The 15,559-nt window shown below is 35.5% G+C and overlaps 1 protein-coding gene across 1 annotated transcript; it reads left to right on the forward strand.

Moving 5' to 3' along the window:
- The first annotated feature begins 257 nt into the window (after nt 1-257).
- Nucleotides 258-15,268, forward strand: LOC594672. The gene is made up of 15 exons (XM_011675241.2): nt 258-387; nt 3,327-3,490; nt 3,835-3,981; nt 4,477-4,537; nt 5,328-5,493; nt 5,890-6,087; nt 6,753-7,020; nt 7,614-7,810; nt 8,614-8,782; nt 9,261-9,412; nt 10,161-10,371; nt 10,739-11,232; nt 11,628-11,776; nt 12,273-12,477; nt 12,858-15,268. Exons 2-15 carry the CDS (start codon nt 3,364-3,366, stop codon nt 13,107-13,109), a joined length of 2,796 nt encoding a protein of 931 aa, XP_011673543.2. The 5' UTR covers nt 258-387; nt 3,327-3,363; the 3' UTR covers nt 13,110-15,268.
- Nucleotides 15,269-15,559: the final 291 nt, after the last annotated feature.

Genomic DNA, 15,559 nt, shown 5'->3' on the forward strand with positions numbered 1-15,559 from the left:
GAGAGAGAAGAGAGAGAGAGAGAGAGAGAGAGAAAAGAGAAATCGAGATAGCACCCCCCCCCCCTCGTAACCCCAGGGGCTGCCAATGGAATTTCGCCTCTGACCTATTGCATCCATCTCTTTACGCGAAACCTAGCTGTTCCTGTAAACTTTTAAATATGACAATTTGTATGCATACATAGGAATAGAGGTCTGCAAACAAGACTAAGTACCTGTAGACGAATTTGTTGTAATGCGCATGCGCATGGAAGCCATCTGTGAAGTTGTTATGGGAAACTCGTGCAAACAACTTGTGGATTCATGATTCCATTCTGCAACCAACGAAAGACGAGTAGATCTTCCTTGTAAAGAGGCACCAAATTGAACACCAGTAAAACCGAATAAGAGGTACGTTTCAAACGCATGTTAATTTCATGTATAAATAGTCGTTATATTCATACAAATTCATTAAATAAATTAAATTATAGTCAGAAGAAATGACTTTTAAAGATACGTCGACTGATGCAGATACCCAAACAACTTCAACAAGCGCCTGCCCCAACGGAGTGGCCACCGCACCGGTAGCGCACAGGCGCAGCGCCGAGGCAGCTTTTGCCTTTTTTTAGGGACCATAAACCGACACGATTTGTCAGCTTCATAATTACTTTTCAAAATTATGGTCCCAAAAATTGAATATAGGCCTACGTCAAGTTATCTTCAATGTTTATTTGAAAACTATGTATCAAATTGGCAATATGAATATTCATTTGGGGGTAGATCTAGATCTATTCTAGAGTAGGGAGGCCAATGCCCGGGCGTAAGGCTTCTACGCCTACGATTTGTGCGCTCGTCGTCCAAGTCAGAAAATTACCAGAAGAAAATAAAAGGGGAAAAAAAAGAAAACAAATATCTATGGAATAAAATGTATAACAAATACACAATTACACACTCCACAACATACCTATAATCACGGATCTGTAATGCTCTTTCACCATTTGTTGACGATCTTGCAGATTTTGATGTATTTTGATCCAATAATTGCGCTAGCAGACGAAAATAACGGACGCACGAGAGAAACTAGACGGGTCCTAGAGGGCGATGAGGTTAGCTCACTAAAATCCTTCTCAATGACTGAAGGTAGCGCCTAAAAATATGGAATCAATTTAATATCAAAGAACTTTTGATAGAGATTAACATATCAGTTGTGCACAAATGTCACTTTTAACAACTAGAAAATATAACGAAAAAGGATTATATCTTTTTAATTGCAGATTTTTACAAACTGCACAATCAAAGGTAGATAGAGTACGATGTTTTTGTCAATCTTGCGTTGGTTTGAGCCCCATAGCTAGAGCCATCTCAAATTGGGGAGCAAAACTGTGACAAAGACGTCATTGTTCCAGCCCAAAATAGAAGTCTTGCGACATCATAATATGAATATGTATGAGGTCCGGTCTCATCGCGCGCAAAACAAATTTGACGTAGTCTCACACATAGTACCTTTTTCTCAGCACTAGACACCAGTGTCGTGCAGTAATGTATGAGAAGTGTAAAAAAAGACATTTCAGTAAAAAAAAAAAAGTCTACGTGAGCAGTCTATACTCCAATTGAGAAGTGTAATGAATGCCATGATTTGAACGTGTGTGTTTTAGTGTATGATATCATCATGGTTAGTGAGAGAGAGAGAGAGAGAGAGAGAGAGAGGGAGAGAAATATCTCCGTCAGTACACGTCTATCAATGCGTGCAGTCCTATTGACTATGTTTGATTCCGTATTGTGTTCGCTGCAACTGTTGGATTTATCGATCGTATTGTGTTCGCTGCAACTGTTGGATTTTGCAGTGTCAGATTGATCTTTACTCATGAGGAAATAATTGGAATACATATCAAAACTAAGGTAGGCCTATTTATTTATTTCAATCATTTTCTTAATTTACAATGAGTGGTTTTCGAGCTTTCTCTCATTATGGCATGGCTAGCATGGCTCGATTGCGGCTTGCATGCAATTACCGTACGTGGACGGCCTGTAGTACTGTGTCGGTGTGTGCGACTAATTCAAGGCTAGCCGGTGATGATGAATGCACTTTCGCGCGAAGTTTTGAACTTGTTGTCCGGGCAATGACCATGATGACACGCCCATTCCCTCGGGCCTGTCTAATTCTCGACGTAATTTTTGGGACCATGAAATTGATTGTTTCAAGGCTCTTGCGTACGGCCAAGCGTAGAAGGAAGGGAGTGCTTAAAAGCTGGATATCTCCTATTTTATGGAACTTCTGGAGTCGGCAGATGGGTGAGTTTTCTTAGTGAAAGTAAATGCTTTCTTTTAATCTTTGTTTTATTTTAAACAAATTCGTAATTAAAAAGTTAGATTTGGGCATTGGCCTCCCTATCTAGAGTCTAGAGAAACCTTCCTTTCCATAATTTTACTTGTTTTTGATTGGTTCGATTGTAAAGAGTGAGGTAATTCTATTAGTATTAGCATAATTTTTTGATCAGCTTTGTTTTTTAATTGTTTATGAGTGACGTCATAGCAGATATGGCGCCGCACACAGAGTGCACGTAATCCAGTCTATGAGAAACATACGTCATTACGTGTGCACAGTCAAGCCATCTTTTTGGTGGACGACCTCTGCCTCTGGGTCGATTTCCTGTGATGTTTCATTCAACAGTAATTTTTGTTAACAGAAGGGAAAGCCGAATGGAGTGACACTGCCAGTGACTGAGGAGACTGAGAGTGTTTATTTACTAACTTTTTCAATTTTAACAGAATATTCCATAATATTAATTTGCCAATTTGCAGTCTGGGCAAGCCTGTGATGATGCCATCTGGTGTTGTGCCTGTGGCAAAATAAAGAATAAAAATAAAAAATAAAAATCCAACAAGTGACTTTAATTAATTTCACATTGATTTTAACATCAATGGACATGGCATGATATTATTATTAGTTTTTATGTTGGTTTGAATAATGATTTCTGACTCTTAAAATTAAAAGATACCTTTACTTGATACAAGTCTAATGTAATTGCCTTTTTGGATCGTCATTGAGTTGTTCATTCTTTAAATTGGTTATTTTGTTAAAAATCTTAACAAAATAAATTCTTTTTTTAATAGTTAATTTCCAAACTGCAGCCTCACAAAGTCAAGCTATTTTTCACCAAATTCATACTTTTGCCTGATGTGTGTGTACAAGCATATCCTAAATCTGTACACATTCTAGAGTTACAAAATCTATCAAAGTCTAAAAAGATTACAATCCTAGTTGATATTCAGTCCTGTACTGGTATATAATATAGCCTATTGATATGTTGCTGATAAAATATGTATTTCTTTTCCTCTTGTATTTTTAGGAAGAGACTCAAGCTTCAGATCAAGAGCTAGAGCAACATGCCTGAATCATATGGTGCAGCGGAAGCTGTCGAGGACCACATCAGGACTTTCGTTCTCTCCAAAAGCGTCCGAGTTGCAGAGTTCTTCAAAGATTTTGACAGCTTGAGATCTGGCTTTGTAACACGTAAGTCTCCATTAACATAATTTTGCATTTTATTTGTCTTCAAAAAGGTTAGTACTATTTGAAATTCAAATCTAGTTAATGATTTGTGAACAAAATAAGATAATGAGCAATGAAACAGGGAAACATGATTGGAAATTTGACTCATAAATCTTTCTTTTGGTGTCCATGTTTGTAAATGTGATGGCAAAGGAAGGCATACTTAATCTTAAATGTAAAATAAAGAATGAAATGAATTAATTACACTAACATATATTATGCCATGTCTATACAATTTTCTTTTGTAAATTCTTAAAAGTTTATCATTTAGTAAATAATTGTCCCTATTTTTTTAAACACAATTATAGGGGGTCAATTCCGAAGATGTCTTGACCAAGGATTCAACCTAGACCTACAAGAAGATGTTCAGGCAGCGCTCATTGCTAAATATGAAACAAGAAAGGATGGCGCTGATCTGGTCAACTATCAGAGATTTGCAGATGTCATTGAGAGAAGTAAGTGTATCTATAATAGAGTAATTAAACCCTGCAGGAAGGGTTATTGGATTTAAAAAAACAAAATAATCATATCATTATTTTTTGTTTGTACATTCTAAGATTCATTTCAGTTTTGTCCAGCCTCCCCAAATAGGAAACCTAATGGAGCACAGAAAAGAGATCTCCCATAGTGTAACTTGAAATTAGAAGTAAATGTTTCTTCATTAGCTGAATGTTAATGATATTAATTTATGAATTATGTAACTTTTGCTTGATAGAGTATTTTTTCTTTAAACCTGGTATGATTTGATTTTAGTTTATGACACACATTTTTCAAAGGCTCCAGGTCAATCATAGCATACAATGGGTTTATAAAATCAAAAAGGAATTGCAGATTTTGTTAGGGGGTGGTGGTAATCACTTCTTTTTCTTTTCTAAGTCAAATTTATTACTCCCAGGGAAAAGTATCTGTTGTAATCATTCAAATCTTTTTGTTTTGCTTTTTTGTTACAGCATTCCAACCAGATAAACTCCAGGAAAGACCAGAGACACAGATTATCCAGGCACCAGAAATGTAAGTTTTTTTTTCTTCCCTCCTCACTTTGAAATATTTAATTCTTTACTGAATATGGTCAAGTAATGGGACAAATAGTGGACTGCCACATTTCTTTCACACATACATTGCAAATGTAAATGTACTATATACTCCAATCAATGTTTCAGTGTGGGGTTTCAATCCATAATAAGCAATTAAGGTATGGAATGTATTACAGTAACTTATTAAGTACTTTTAAGTTTTGATCATTATTAGGGGCATGGAGAGAGTGATCTGTAAAGATTACTATTATCAAACAATCAAACAATACTAGATCAGTGCAATATATACAAATTGAAAGGACTTTGTATATTGTCTGCTCAGAACCAGAAATCTGAGTGTGAATTAATGCCCTCTGGCTCTGAGCAGACAAGACATGTCCAAAATGCAACAGTGATGTGAGTGAGAGCCTAAATCTTGTTCAGTCTTCTTGTTCTCATGTCAAAATGTTGTTTTCCTTCCATTTCATATTAAGTACAGTCAAACCTGTCTATAGCGACCACCCAAGGGAAACACAAACAGTGGCCTTTGTAGACAGGTGGTCTTTGTAGACAGGTTCCTTTAGTACATGATTCAATGAGAAATTATTCTCAAGGGAAACAACAAATGTGGCCTTTGTAGACAGGTGGTCACTAGAGCAGGTTTGACTGTAGATCATTATTTCTAAGATATGTTTCTTTGTTGTGCCTGCTGTTTATACTGTGTTTGTTTCCTCATAACTGGTGATGATAACCTTTCCAATTATGTGACAACCAATTACACTTGACAGTCTCGGTACATCCCGAACGATCAGACCTCTGAGCCCTGCTTCACAGAGCCGCATCACAGGCATGATCCAACATATCGCTCCCTATTACAAGTACCATGAGATAACCATTCGCAGCTCCTATGAAGACTTTGACAAGCATAACAAAGGCATCATCACAGAACCTCAGGTATAGTAGAACAATGAATGTACAACAAAAATAGGAGCAATATAATTTGAACATTTATTTATCCTTATTTGACAGGCTTTGTATAGACTTAATTAGGGCAACCTTGGGTGTAGAAGTACATGTGTGTGCATACCTTCTTGAGTTAATGTAACACAATTTTGACATTAAAAAAAATAAAAAATTCTCATGTGCTGTAAATATATTTTACTGTGAGGTGTGCCATGCATGCCTGGAGCTGATATATACCAGCATTATTTCCATATGATATTATTATTATTATTATTATATCGCATAAAATATAAAATATATATTGGGATTTGTACTGCCACAGCACTTGAAGAGCTAAATAATCACATTTGTTATCTAAACCCTTCTCTCTTCCTTTCATCATCACAGTTCTTTCGTAGCTTTCCCTACCCTCCTGGTATAAATGAGGAAGACGTGAAGCTCCTGGCCAAACGCTATCGTGACCCGAGCAAAGAAGGCATCTGTAACTATCTCAACTTTCACAACGATGTGGAGAAGGCAAAAGAGGGAATGGTGGAGAAGCTTTTTGAGGGCAAACCTCCTGCAACATACAACATTCCTAAAGAGGTATACAGTGTTTAGTAGTTGAAATCTGTTTCTGTCTTGACCTGAAATGTCTGCATTCAGAGAGAAGAAATAAACTGAGATTGGGGAGCAGTTTAGATCAGGAGAGAACCCTAGCTGGAAATCAGAGAATAAATAATAAAGTAATAAAAACAAATACTGTGAACTGCAAGGGGGAACTTTTATTTTAATGCAGCAAATCAACAAGGAGAACTCGGGAACTAAAGCACTGAATCATTAAATATCTATCTTTTTATTCAAAAGCTGTTTATGCACTAAGTTATGGCCATATTAATCCCAAAGTAATATGTAGCTTTTGACTTTCCTTATTATTTTGACAATTATAATTTAGGCATTCTAGATGTGCCTACCATTTATATTACAAAAATTCTCAGCATTTAGAATTACATGACATTGGTAAAATGTAATATCAATATTCATCTGCTTAGATGGTTTGGTTTACCTCACGTTTCAATGTGTCTGTAATGGGAAGATGTACTAGCAAATTCCCTGACAAAAATCAAATTAAATTAATTATTTAAAGTGGAATCAACTATCTTGGATTATCAATGTAAGTACAAAAGAAAAGTCAAAACAGTTTACAAATGACTAGTCAAAATGGAAGATGATGCATGATTAACACATATTTTTCACCTCTTTCCATTCAGATTGAAGCTGATGGTGAACTAAACCAAATCTTCTCCAAGATCCAAGTGGCCATCCATAAGTTTGGCATCCGTACCCCAGAGTTCTTCCGTGACCATGACAAGCTCCGCAGCTACATCATTACTGAGAACCAGTTCAAGTGTGGTCTGTTGCTGTGTGTAGGTAACAAGGTCAGCTTGACCAGGGATGAGGTCCAGAAGCTCGTGGATTACTACAAGAGGCCAGATGGAAGGGTGCATTACAAGGAGTTCTGTGATCTCATGGAAAATGGTAAGATAGTAATATTAATAATAGCTTGTTCTTATATAGCGCTTTGCAGGACTGCAGGCCCTCTCAAAGCGCTTTACAGATATATATCATTACCCCGGTCATCAGATGCATGTTTAATACTGTTCAGTTCTATTCTAGCAGTGAATAGATATCCAATACAAGGATCTAGAGGATCAGATATGAGTTTGGCCTAGAAAGAGTTGTTTTCTTTCTGAAAATAAAGCAGTCTGCTCCATGTAAGAAATGTCAATTCTACAACAACAAAAATAATTCAGAGAGCTCTATTCAGTATACATGTCTATTAGATTTGATAATAATAATAATAATAATAATGAAAACAGTGCTTAGAAAGTGCTCACCACCGAAGTCTCTAAGCGCTATAACAAAAAAAATACAATGATAAACAATTACATATTAAACAAAACGAAAAAGTGCAATAAACCTACAAATTACACTACATATAAAATATACATTAATGTGAACAGAGTAAGGTAATCATCAAAATCAATTGATATCATTAACTGTTTGGTCAAGTGTGAAATAAGTAGATGAGCAATCTTTATTACAATCTTTGACCACCTTTTCCAATTCAGCTTTTAATGACCCAAACCTTGAGAAGAAGCCTACGACTGAGGTTTATCGTCCTCGGCGAGGAGAGCTCTCTAGAACCCTGAACACGCTAAGTTCACCCAATGAGGAGGATAGGCTGAGCATCATCCTGGATAGGCTGTCTACCGACGTCAAGAAGAGGAGGCTCATGATGATACAGTACTTCCAAGATTACGACAGGGTGAGTAAACGTTTGGAATGTCTAGTGACTGGAACTGGGGGGGGGGGGTGTTTCACAGAGACTAAGATCGTCTTTAAGTTGAACTTAACTATGGCAGGCCATTCTTGCCACCGTTTGCTCTCACCATTTACTGGCAGTGGTCTCTCAAGGGACGTACAAATCATGGTCGAATTCAGCTTTTTTGATAGTTCATTATTGAAGGAAAACTATTATCTAATAATCATAATTGAGAGAGCAACCATTGGCATGAATGGCCTGCCATATTTAAGTCCAATTAAAGTTGATCTTTGTCTTTGTGAAACACTCCCCTGGCGTTCAAAAGTGATAAATCTGGCTTTAGCATGGCTGCCATTGAGGTGCTCTAGCATTTCATGTAATTAATTCCTGCTAGGTTGCCCATTTACCTCACCTAGCTGGGTGGAGCATGGAAAATTTAGATTAATGTATTAGTCACTTTAGCTTTGAATAAGTGAAGAAAGCAAAGGAGAAAATCAATGTGTTTTTATTCAGGATCTATGGATTTAATTTGCAAAAATGATATGGATGTTATCATTAGGTTTTCATTATGATTTCCCAATGTTTAAAGACTGAGTAACTTCTTGCATAATCTTATTATATGATTTTTACTACAGCAGTATAGACTTTAAGACTACTGATATATTTTTTTAAGGCCAAATTAACCCTATGTTGAAAAGATGTCCCCTTTCATTCTGAAGAACAGCCTTTAGCTGAAGTATGCCACCTTGCTAAAACAAACAAACAAACAAACACAGTTACATTTATCTCCATTTTCTTTCCTGCAGAGCAAAGCCTACACCCGTAACATGACCAAGATCCAGTTTGGAAGGATGCTTCATTTCCTGACTCTCAATGTCGGCAAGGAAGATTTTGAGATTCTTTGCAGGAAGTTTGAAGATCCATCTACTAAGGATACCATCAACTACCCAGCCTTTGTGCAAGCAGTTGATAAAGGTATGTCTATCAACACATTTCTTCCATTAGTGATCAATAAATAATGATTTCCTTAGAAGTACCTACATGTATAAGGCCTATAAAAAAATGATGTCGTATTGCCCTTTGCGACCGACCCAAAAATCTTGAAATCTATGGTCGGCTTTTTAAAAAAAAAAGTTTTTTTTCTTTTCTGTTTTTTAGAGAAAAAAAAATATTAAAGCATTCAAAACTGAAAAATATCAGCCCAAAGAGGGAGAAAAAAACAAAGATTTCTGACCGACCGACCGACCAATGTTTTGGCACTTTAAGGGCAATACAACATCTCTTTTTTTAGGCCTAATTGATGTCATGTTTTTATTTAACCTAACTTGAAAGAAGAAAAGCAAGTGTATGCTTGAAAATATATATGTTCTACTCTATGTGTAACTGTGGACCTGATATTTTTGGTGTACTGTAAATTGACTTATTTGAAAATTTGCTTTATCCTCCATTACAGAATACATTGGGTTTACAACTGATAAGAGTGGTGATAAGGCTAAGAAAAGACCCAGAACACCAACTGCTGACAAACCGATTGATTCCAGTAAAGTGAATGTGGCTGAGCTGGTGGCTCGCATCAGGCATCATATACTCACAAGCAGAATACGAGTAAGATTCTTTCTTATTTTTCCTTACAACAGAAAAAAATCCATTCGCATTATCTTGAAATCTCCTTAATATTAAAGGCACAATATGTTTGTTGATATATGGCATGAGTCAAAACAAAAATTGACTCCTCTTCCATCAAAATGCTGCCAATTCACTCATCACTGTTCAGTTGCATATCATTCCAATTTTGATGAAAGGAAAGAAAAAAAGTTATTTTTACTATTTACTAATCATGGTATACATGTTTATTATAATTTTTTGATAATCTGCATTGTAGTTTCAATTTCAGTGATGCGAAATACCTTATTCCCACATACAACAATAAACCAATCATGTCTACACAGGCAAATAAACCATGCTGTAGTCAAAATGTGAGAGAGGAGGAGGTGAATTCTGTATGTGTACTATGTTTCAACCACGTTGCCATGTAAGGTAGTTAACATTGTCATGTAGGGAGCCTTATAGCCTGACCTAAACAAAAGATGTTGTATTCCCTATTTTTGCAACCGACCCAAAAATCTTGAAATCTATTTTTTTTTTTTTATGTTTTTTAGAAAAAACGTGTATTAAAGCTTTCTATATTGAGAAATATCAGCCAAAAGAGGGAGTAAAAAAAAAATGTTTTGGCACCTAAAGGGCAATACAACATCTTTTTTTTAGGCCTTATTATGATGTATATGTGTGTTTTAATTGAGAGAATATTTATTGTGAATTGTTACAAATATTTTTTTTCTTCTGCTCCTGTCAGGTTTGTGAATACTTCCATGACTTTGATCCACTGAGGGAGAGGTCCATCCCACGTAGCAAGTTCCGCATGGGTCTGAGCGCAATGGGACTGAGTGCTCTAGGTCAGTTCAACATGACTGAGGCTCAGTTCAAAGCACTTAGTGAAACCTATGCAGACCCAGCCAACTCAGATGCTGTTCTCTGGCAGAACTTTGAGAAGGATATTGAGACAGGTAAGCTAGACCAAGTTTCAAAGGTCATTATTTTTTATTTGTTCATTCTAACGTTATAGGAATTCTTGTTAAGCGTTTAAAATTGTTATGGAATGTTTTGAACAGAAAGTGGTATTCCAATTCTGAAAGTGTCACATGAACTGATGAATCCTAGTTTGTTCAGAGTGTTCCTGAGCTTATGAAATAGAATTGTAATCCTTTAGTATCACTAGAACAGGCTTGCCTGCCAAAAGCACCCTACAACCTGTATTTGATAAAGCATCATTACAAGACCAATTTCTGTGTATTTCTTGAAAAATAAATTTACATTGTATGGCTGTCGACTAGATATTATTTAACTGTTTCACCCTTTACACCCACTCTGCAGTTTTCACTCAAGTGGTTCCCAACCTAGAGAAGACTCCCACCAACTCTGTCGTTGCTACCGAACAGTTCTTATTGGACAAACCAGGCACAATCGACTGGAGCACTGCACCTAGTGAGGTCTGCATGACCGTTGACGAGGCCATGAACCGCATGAGGGAACGCGTGGAGCAACGCCGCGTCCTGCTCAAGCCTTGCTTCGAGGACTTTGACAATCACAACATGGGGATCGTCACCAAGAGCCAGTTCCGCCAATGTCTCTTCTACCTTGGTCTGAATGCTTCGGAAGAAGAGATGCTGATGCTGGAAGCCAAGTATACCAACGTGATGGGATTCAACTATATTAAGTTCCTGGAAGATCTGCAGCCCAAGGCCCAGCAAGAACTGAAGTATGTCCAGCGTCTGAAGGAACTTGATCTGGTGAATAACAGGAAGGTGTCTCTGGAGAAGAACCCACTCAAGGATGCAGACAGTGTCATGGAGAAGGTCAAGACAAAGGTATGTCTGCATTCTTGAAGAATTCATTCTTTTGATTAACAGATTCTATCTCTTTTCTTTTTCACCATGCTTATTTATTTTATTCTATTGGAATGATGATGATGTTGATAAAGCTACATTTTTATTGTGCACATATTCATCCCGGGGGATGTTTAAGCAGGTGGATGCTTGAGGCCGGTGTCTTCAAATTACTAATATTACTGGGGATTTAGCAAAATGGAAGGCTGATACTAAAGTAACCTTTACCTTAACTGAAATTAAAATTAAAAATCTTTCAATCTTGTATGTCTTGCTTGAAAAGCTGAACATGTTGAAAGAATTGAATTGAAATTAAATATTTTAGTTTATTTAAAATTATATTCCATTGTCATTCTTTTTCTGTGTTTTCTCTGTAGGTTATAAAGGAAAGGATGAGGGTACATGAGTTCATGCGTAATTATGATAAGCTTCGTACCGGCCGTATGCTGAAGGAAAACTTCAGACGAGCTTTGGACAATGCAGGTCTTGGTCTCCAACCATCAGAAGTAGAAATCCTCATAAATGCGTAAGTTTTCCTATACTAAATGTAGAATGTTTTTTAATGATTTCCTCTGTATGCCAAAGTGATACTTCCAAAATTTCTATTTTTGTGTCATCACGAAGATATGTATGATGATGTATTTTCTGTTGTACCTAATTCTGCAGAGTTTCTAATGCGATGATAATTGTTAAATCAATTTACAATATGGAAGTATAGTTTGCAATTTTTGTGCTGATGATTGAAAAATATGCATAAGCTAGAAAGCTTTAAGTCAGCTGGCCTCAAAATCCATCTTTTTAAACAAATGTGTGGTACATGACTTTAGGAGGAGCGCGCGCCTTTGAATGTTTGAAACAGATAAATGGCGCCAAAGAAGTGCTGTGGATCATCATAAACTTCTTTCTTTTTTTTTCTTTTTTTTTGTATTGGGTACTCAAGGATAACATAAAAGCCAATTGGCTATTTACAATAATGTACAGGAATGTATCACTTATTATTTTGTTTTATTATTATTCAACAGATTTGAATCTCCCAGAGATGCCAGTTTTGTGGAGTATCTTGCGTTTAGTGATCACGTAGAGAGCATCTTCACATTGAAGAACCTTGAGAAGGATCCTCTGATCACCCCAGAGCAGTTCAAACCAGCTGTACAGGTGGAGAAGAACATCCTGACTGGAGCGGAAGAGAATATCCTCAAGAACACTGTCGAGAAACTCGCTCAAAAGGTAAGACGCAGATCATATCTTTAATTCTTACTGTTAAAGCCCATCTTCTTAAGACGTGTATTAAAAACTAATGACAAATGAAAAGCACAAGTCAAGTTTACACATTTGATGCTCTATTTGATGAATGTGATATAAATTGTCTGTATCTGATGTTTAGTCTTTAGACTACTGAGCAAATATAATTTTTTTTTCCCCAAAATATGACAGATATCATATATTTTTGTAGTCTTGAATTTCCAATGTATAATTAGTTTGATTAAGTGAGAATTAAGAATATCAATTTGGCATGTTATGGCTAGGTGGATATGTTGGTATGTGTTATGAATTCTCAAAATATTTCCTCTAACATTGAATCCCTCTATATATTTTTTCACTTACAGGTCAATAAGGGCCGTGTTCAACTCTACCCGCTGTTTGAGGACTACGACCGGGTCCACAACGGCACAGTCTCAAGGTCTCAGTTCCGCCGTGTCCTCAGTGAACTCGAGCTTGCACCCCTGGTCAATGAAGTCGAACTCGACGTCCTTTGGAAGAAGTTTGAGATCACAATTGGGGGGAAGTTTGATGTGGACTATTGCTCCTTCTGTGACTTGATCTATAAGAAAGCAAAGATTGAACTCTTCAGGCCATGAAAAAATATCTGTTAAACAAACATAATAAATTATTCAACATTGCAATTTATTCAGCTGTATGTGAAGGAAACAGCATGCTCATGAAATAGTTGACCTAGTCGCTGGCTACAAATATTTGCTTTAAACAGGAGCATGGAAGAAACATATCTGCATTACAGTACAATAGGGCCATAAATGTTTTGTGAGCAGGATGTTAAGAACTTACACATATAAAAGTTTGGTTTCAAGTCAAATATGTAAATGAGGCTAAATTAAAGAGCGGAGATGTTACTTATTTGTTCTTGATGGTAAGATAAGAAAAGTTTGGACAATGAAAATATCATCCAGTTTGTGATTGTGTCTTTTAAAGATCAGAGAATGTGAATATTTTGGATATCTTTAAATTGATAAGACTCTAAATAGTACTGCGTATCAAAGTCAAATGTGAAAAGATGAATTTCTCATGGTGTTTAAAAGATGATGAATATATATTGGAATTGATAACAATAAATATTGAATAAATTGAAGTACAGATACAGGCAATTACTGGCTTTCATATGGATGTAATTGATAATGCACCTTTTTCATTTCCATGATGAAGGCTTGGCATGAGTTACATTTACCTATATGTGTCATCTTTGCCTCACTGAAGATTATTGATATTGTGTATAAATTATGAGTAAGGAATGTTGGTCAGAACAATTCAGTGTATTGCAAGGAGTTGAGTTAAGCCTTAGTCTCTCACAGTACGATAGAAGCTGCTTCACACAGAAAACTTTGGTAGAATTTGTATGCAGAATATGTAATGAGAAGATGAGAAATATTATATAACAATTATACAAGAGTGATAAACTTCCAGGCTGTCCATTATGAAGCGAGCAGTCTAAAATCTTATTGGCGATCGGAAGTCTCTATTCTGATGCTCTGCAATTATCTTGAGCAGACATCCATTCCGAAGGCATTGACAATGAATATACCCTTGTACATTGGAACTTGGTCCTTCAATGCTGAGTTTGATTCACCTGTACAGAGAATATTTATGTATATAATAACAAATGTAAATAAAATGATAACTTTGTGCATGTTGAAATGCATAAAGAGATTGAATGAAAATCATTTTCCTTTCTTCAAATGAAACCATTACTCTGGTAATCTATCTATCTTTGAATAAGTTGCATTATTATGTATTGGTATGCGCCAGCAGCTTATAGCCTTTTTATCATATAGGATTTACTATGCAGAATAAATCACCTTGTAAATGCATGATGGTATGATTATATAACACAGTTGCAAAATATTTATGGCTGCTTTTTTGTGTGTGGTAAAATTGAGGTCAGGGTATTTATACCTCTATAATTTATAATTTACATTAGATTTTATGTGAGGATTTTTGAATGGCCAGATAGGTTATCATTTGACTCGAGTTGCTGATACTCAATGTTGCAAACATTTCTAATGAAAGACACATCATTTGATAAAGAGATGAACCTGTCATGAGAAAATATTTTCTCTCCTTCTTTTGTTTGTTTAATTGTAGTAAAAACGATATAAAATAAATTTTGAATGATTTTTGTTTAAAAAAGAATTTAAATAATTGTTATATTTTACATTTTTATATTCTTTCTTAGGACCATCAATTTGTAATATACATGTCTTGTTTTTATCATACAGCATGGCACACTATATTTAATGAGTCGACTGTATGTTCCACCTTGACATAATACTTAGTGCCTTTGTCAGCTCACACATGTGTTTTATAGGTCTATGCAAAGTTTCCTTTGAAGTATTCAATAGAATCACCAAAATTTGTATGCAGCTTTTATGTACTCTGCCATAGAAGCACGATGAATTGAATATATGAATATGTTTTTCAATTATATACCATATGCAACTATTTCATTCCAATTGATAAATAAATGTTTTTCTGTGGTGCATATTGAAATTTAAAATTTCCGTCCTATATATAGTGTACTATTTTGTGTATTATATTTATACAAAGCTGATTTCTTTCTATTCTACATCTGTGTATTAGAATGGCGTCAGAGAAACATGGTAAAATGAATGTTTGGCAAAATGACTGTATTGCATAGTATTGAATATATATGTGGTGCATTTTCCATCTGCCATATGTTGCTTCTATTTGTCTTCTGGAGATTGATTAAATGTAAGATTTAATTCAATTTAATTGTTTGTTATTGTTCTTTGTATATGTTTTGTGTGCTTGATATGATTTGTGAGTTATGGAATGAGAATATAAACATGATTCCAGGGGGATGACATGGTATATTTGTTTTATATCCTGCATCAAAAATGTATTTAAAAAATATCTTAAAAATACAAAAATTTTGAAATTTTTATTGCAATTTTTAAAAAAATTGATTAAAAAAATTACAATTTTTATTGAAAAAGAAGTAAAAATATTGAATTTAAGATTTGAAGAAAAAAAAAATCAATTTCAACTCCCGAATAGT

The sequence above is a fragment of the Strongylocentrotus purpuratus genome, unplaced genomic scaffold, assembly GCF_000002235.5.
Source record: "Strongylocentrotus purpuratus isolate Spur 01 unplaced genomic scaffold, Spur_5.0 spur5_contig_832, whole genome shotgun sequence".
Classification (NCBI taxonomy): Eukaryota; Metazoa; Echinodermata; class Echinoidea; order Camarodonta; family Strongylocentrotidae; genus Strongylocentrotus; species Strongylocentrotus purpuratus.

What these genes read in the sequence shown, in the direction of transcription:
- LOC594672 (XM_011675241.2), top strand. Translation starts at nt 3,364, where the DNA reads ATGCCTGAATCATATGGTGCAGCGGAAGCTGTCGAGGACCACATCAGG. An exon ending in GAGATCTGGCTTTGTAACAC is followed by an intron (nt 3,491 to 3,834) that starts GTAAGTCTCCAT and finishes ACACAATTATAG; the next exon opens with GGGGTCAATTCCGAAGATGT. An exon ending in ATTATCCAGGCACCAGAAAT is followed by an intron (nt 4,538 to 5,327) that starts GTAAGTTTTTTT and finishes TACACTTGACAG; the next exon opens with TCTCGGTACATCCCGAACGA.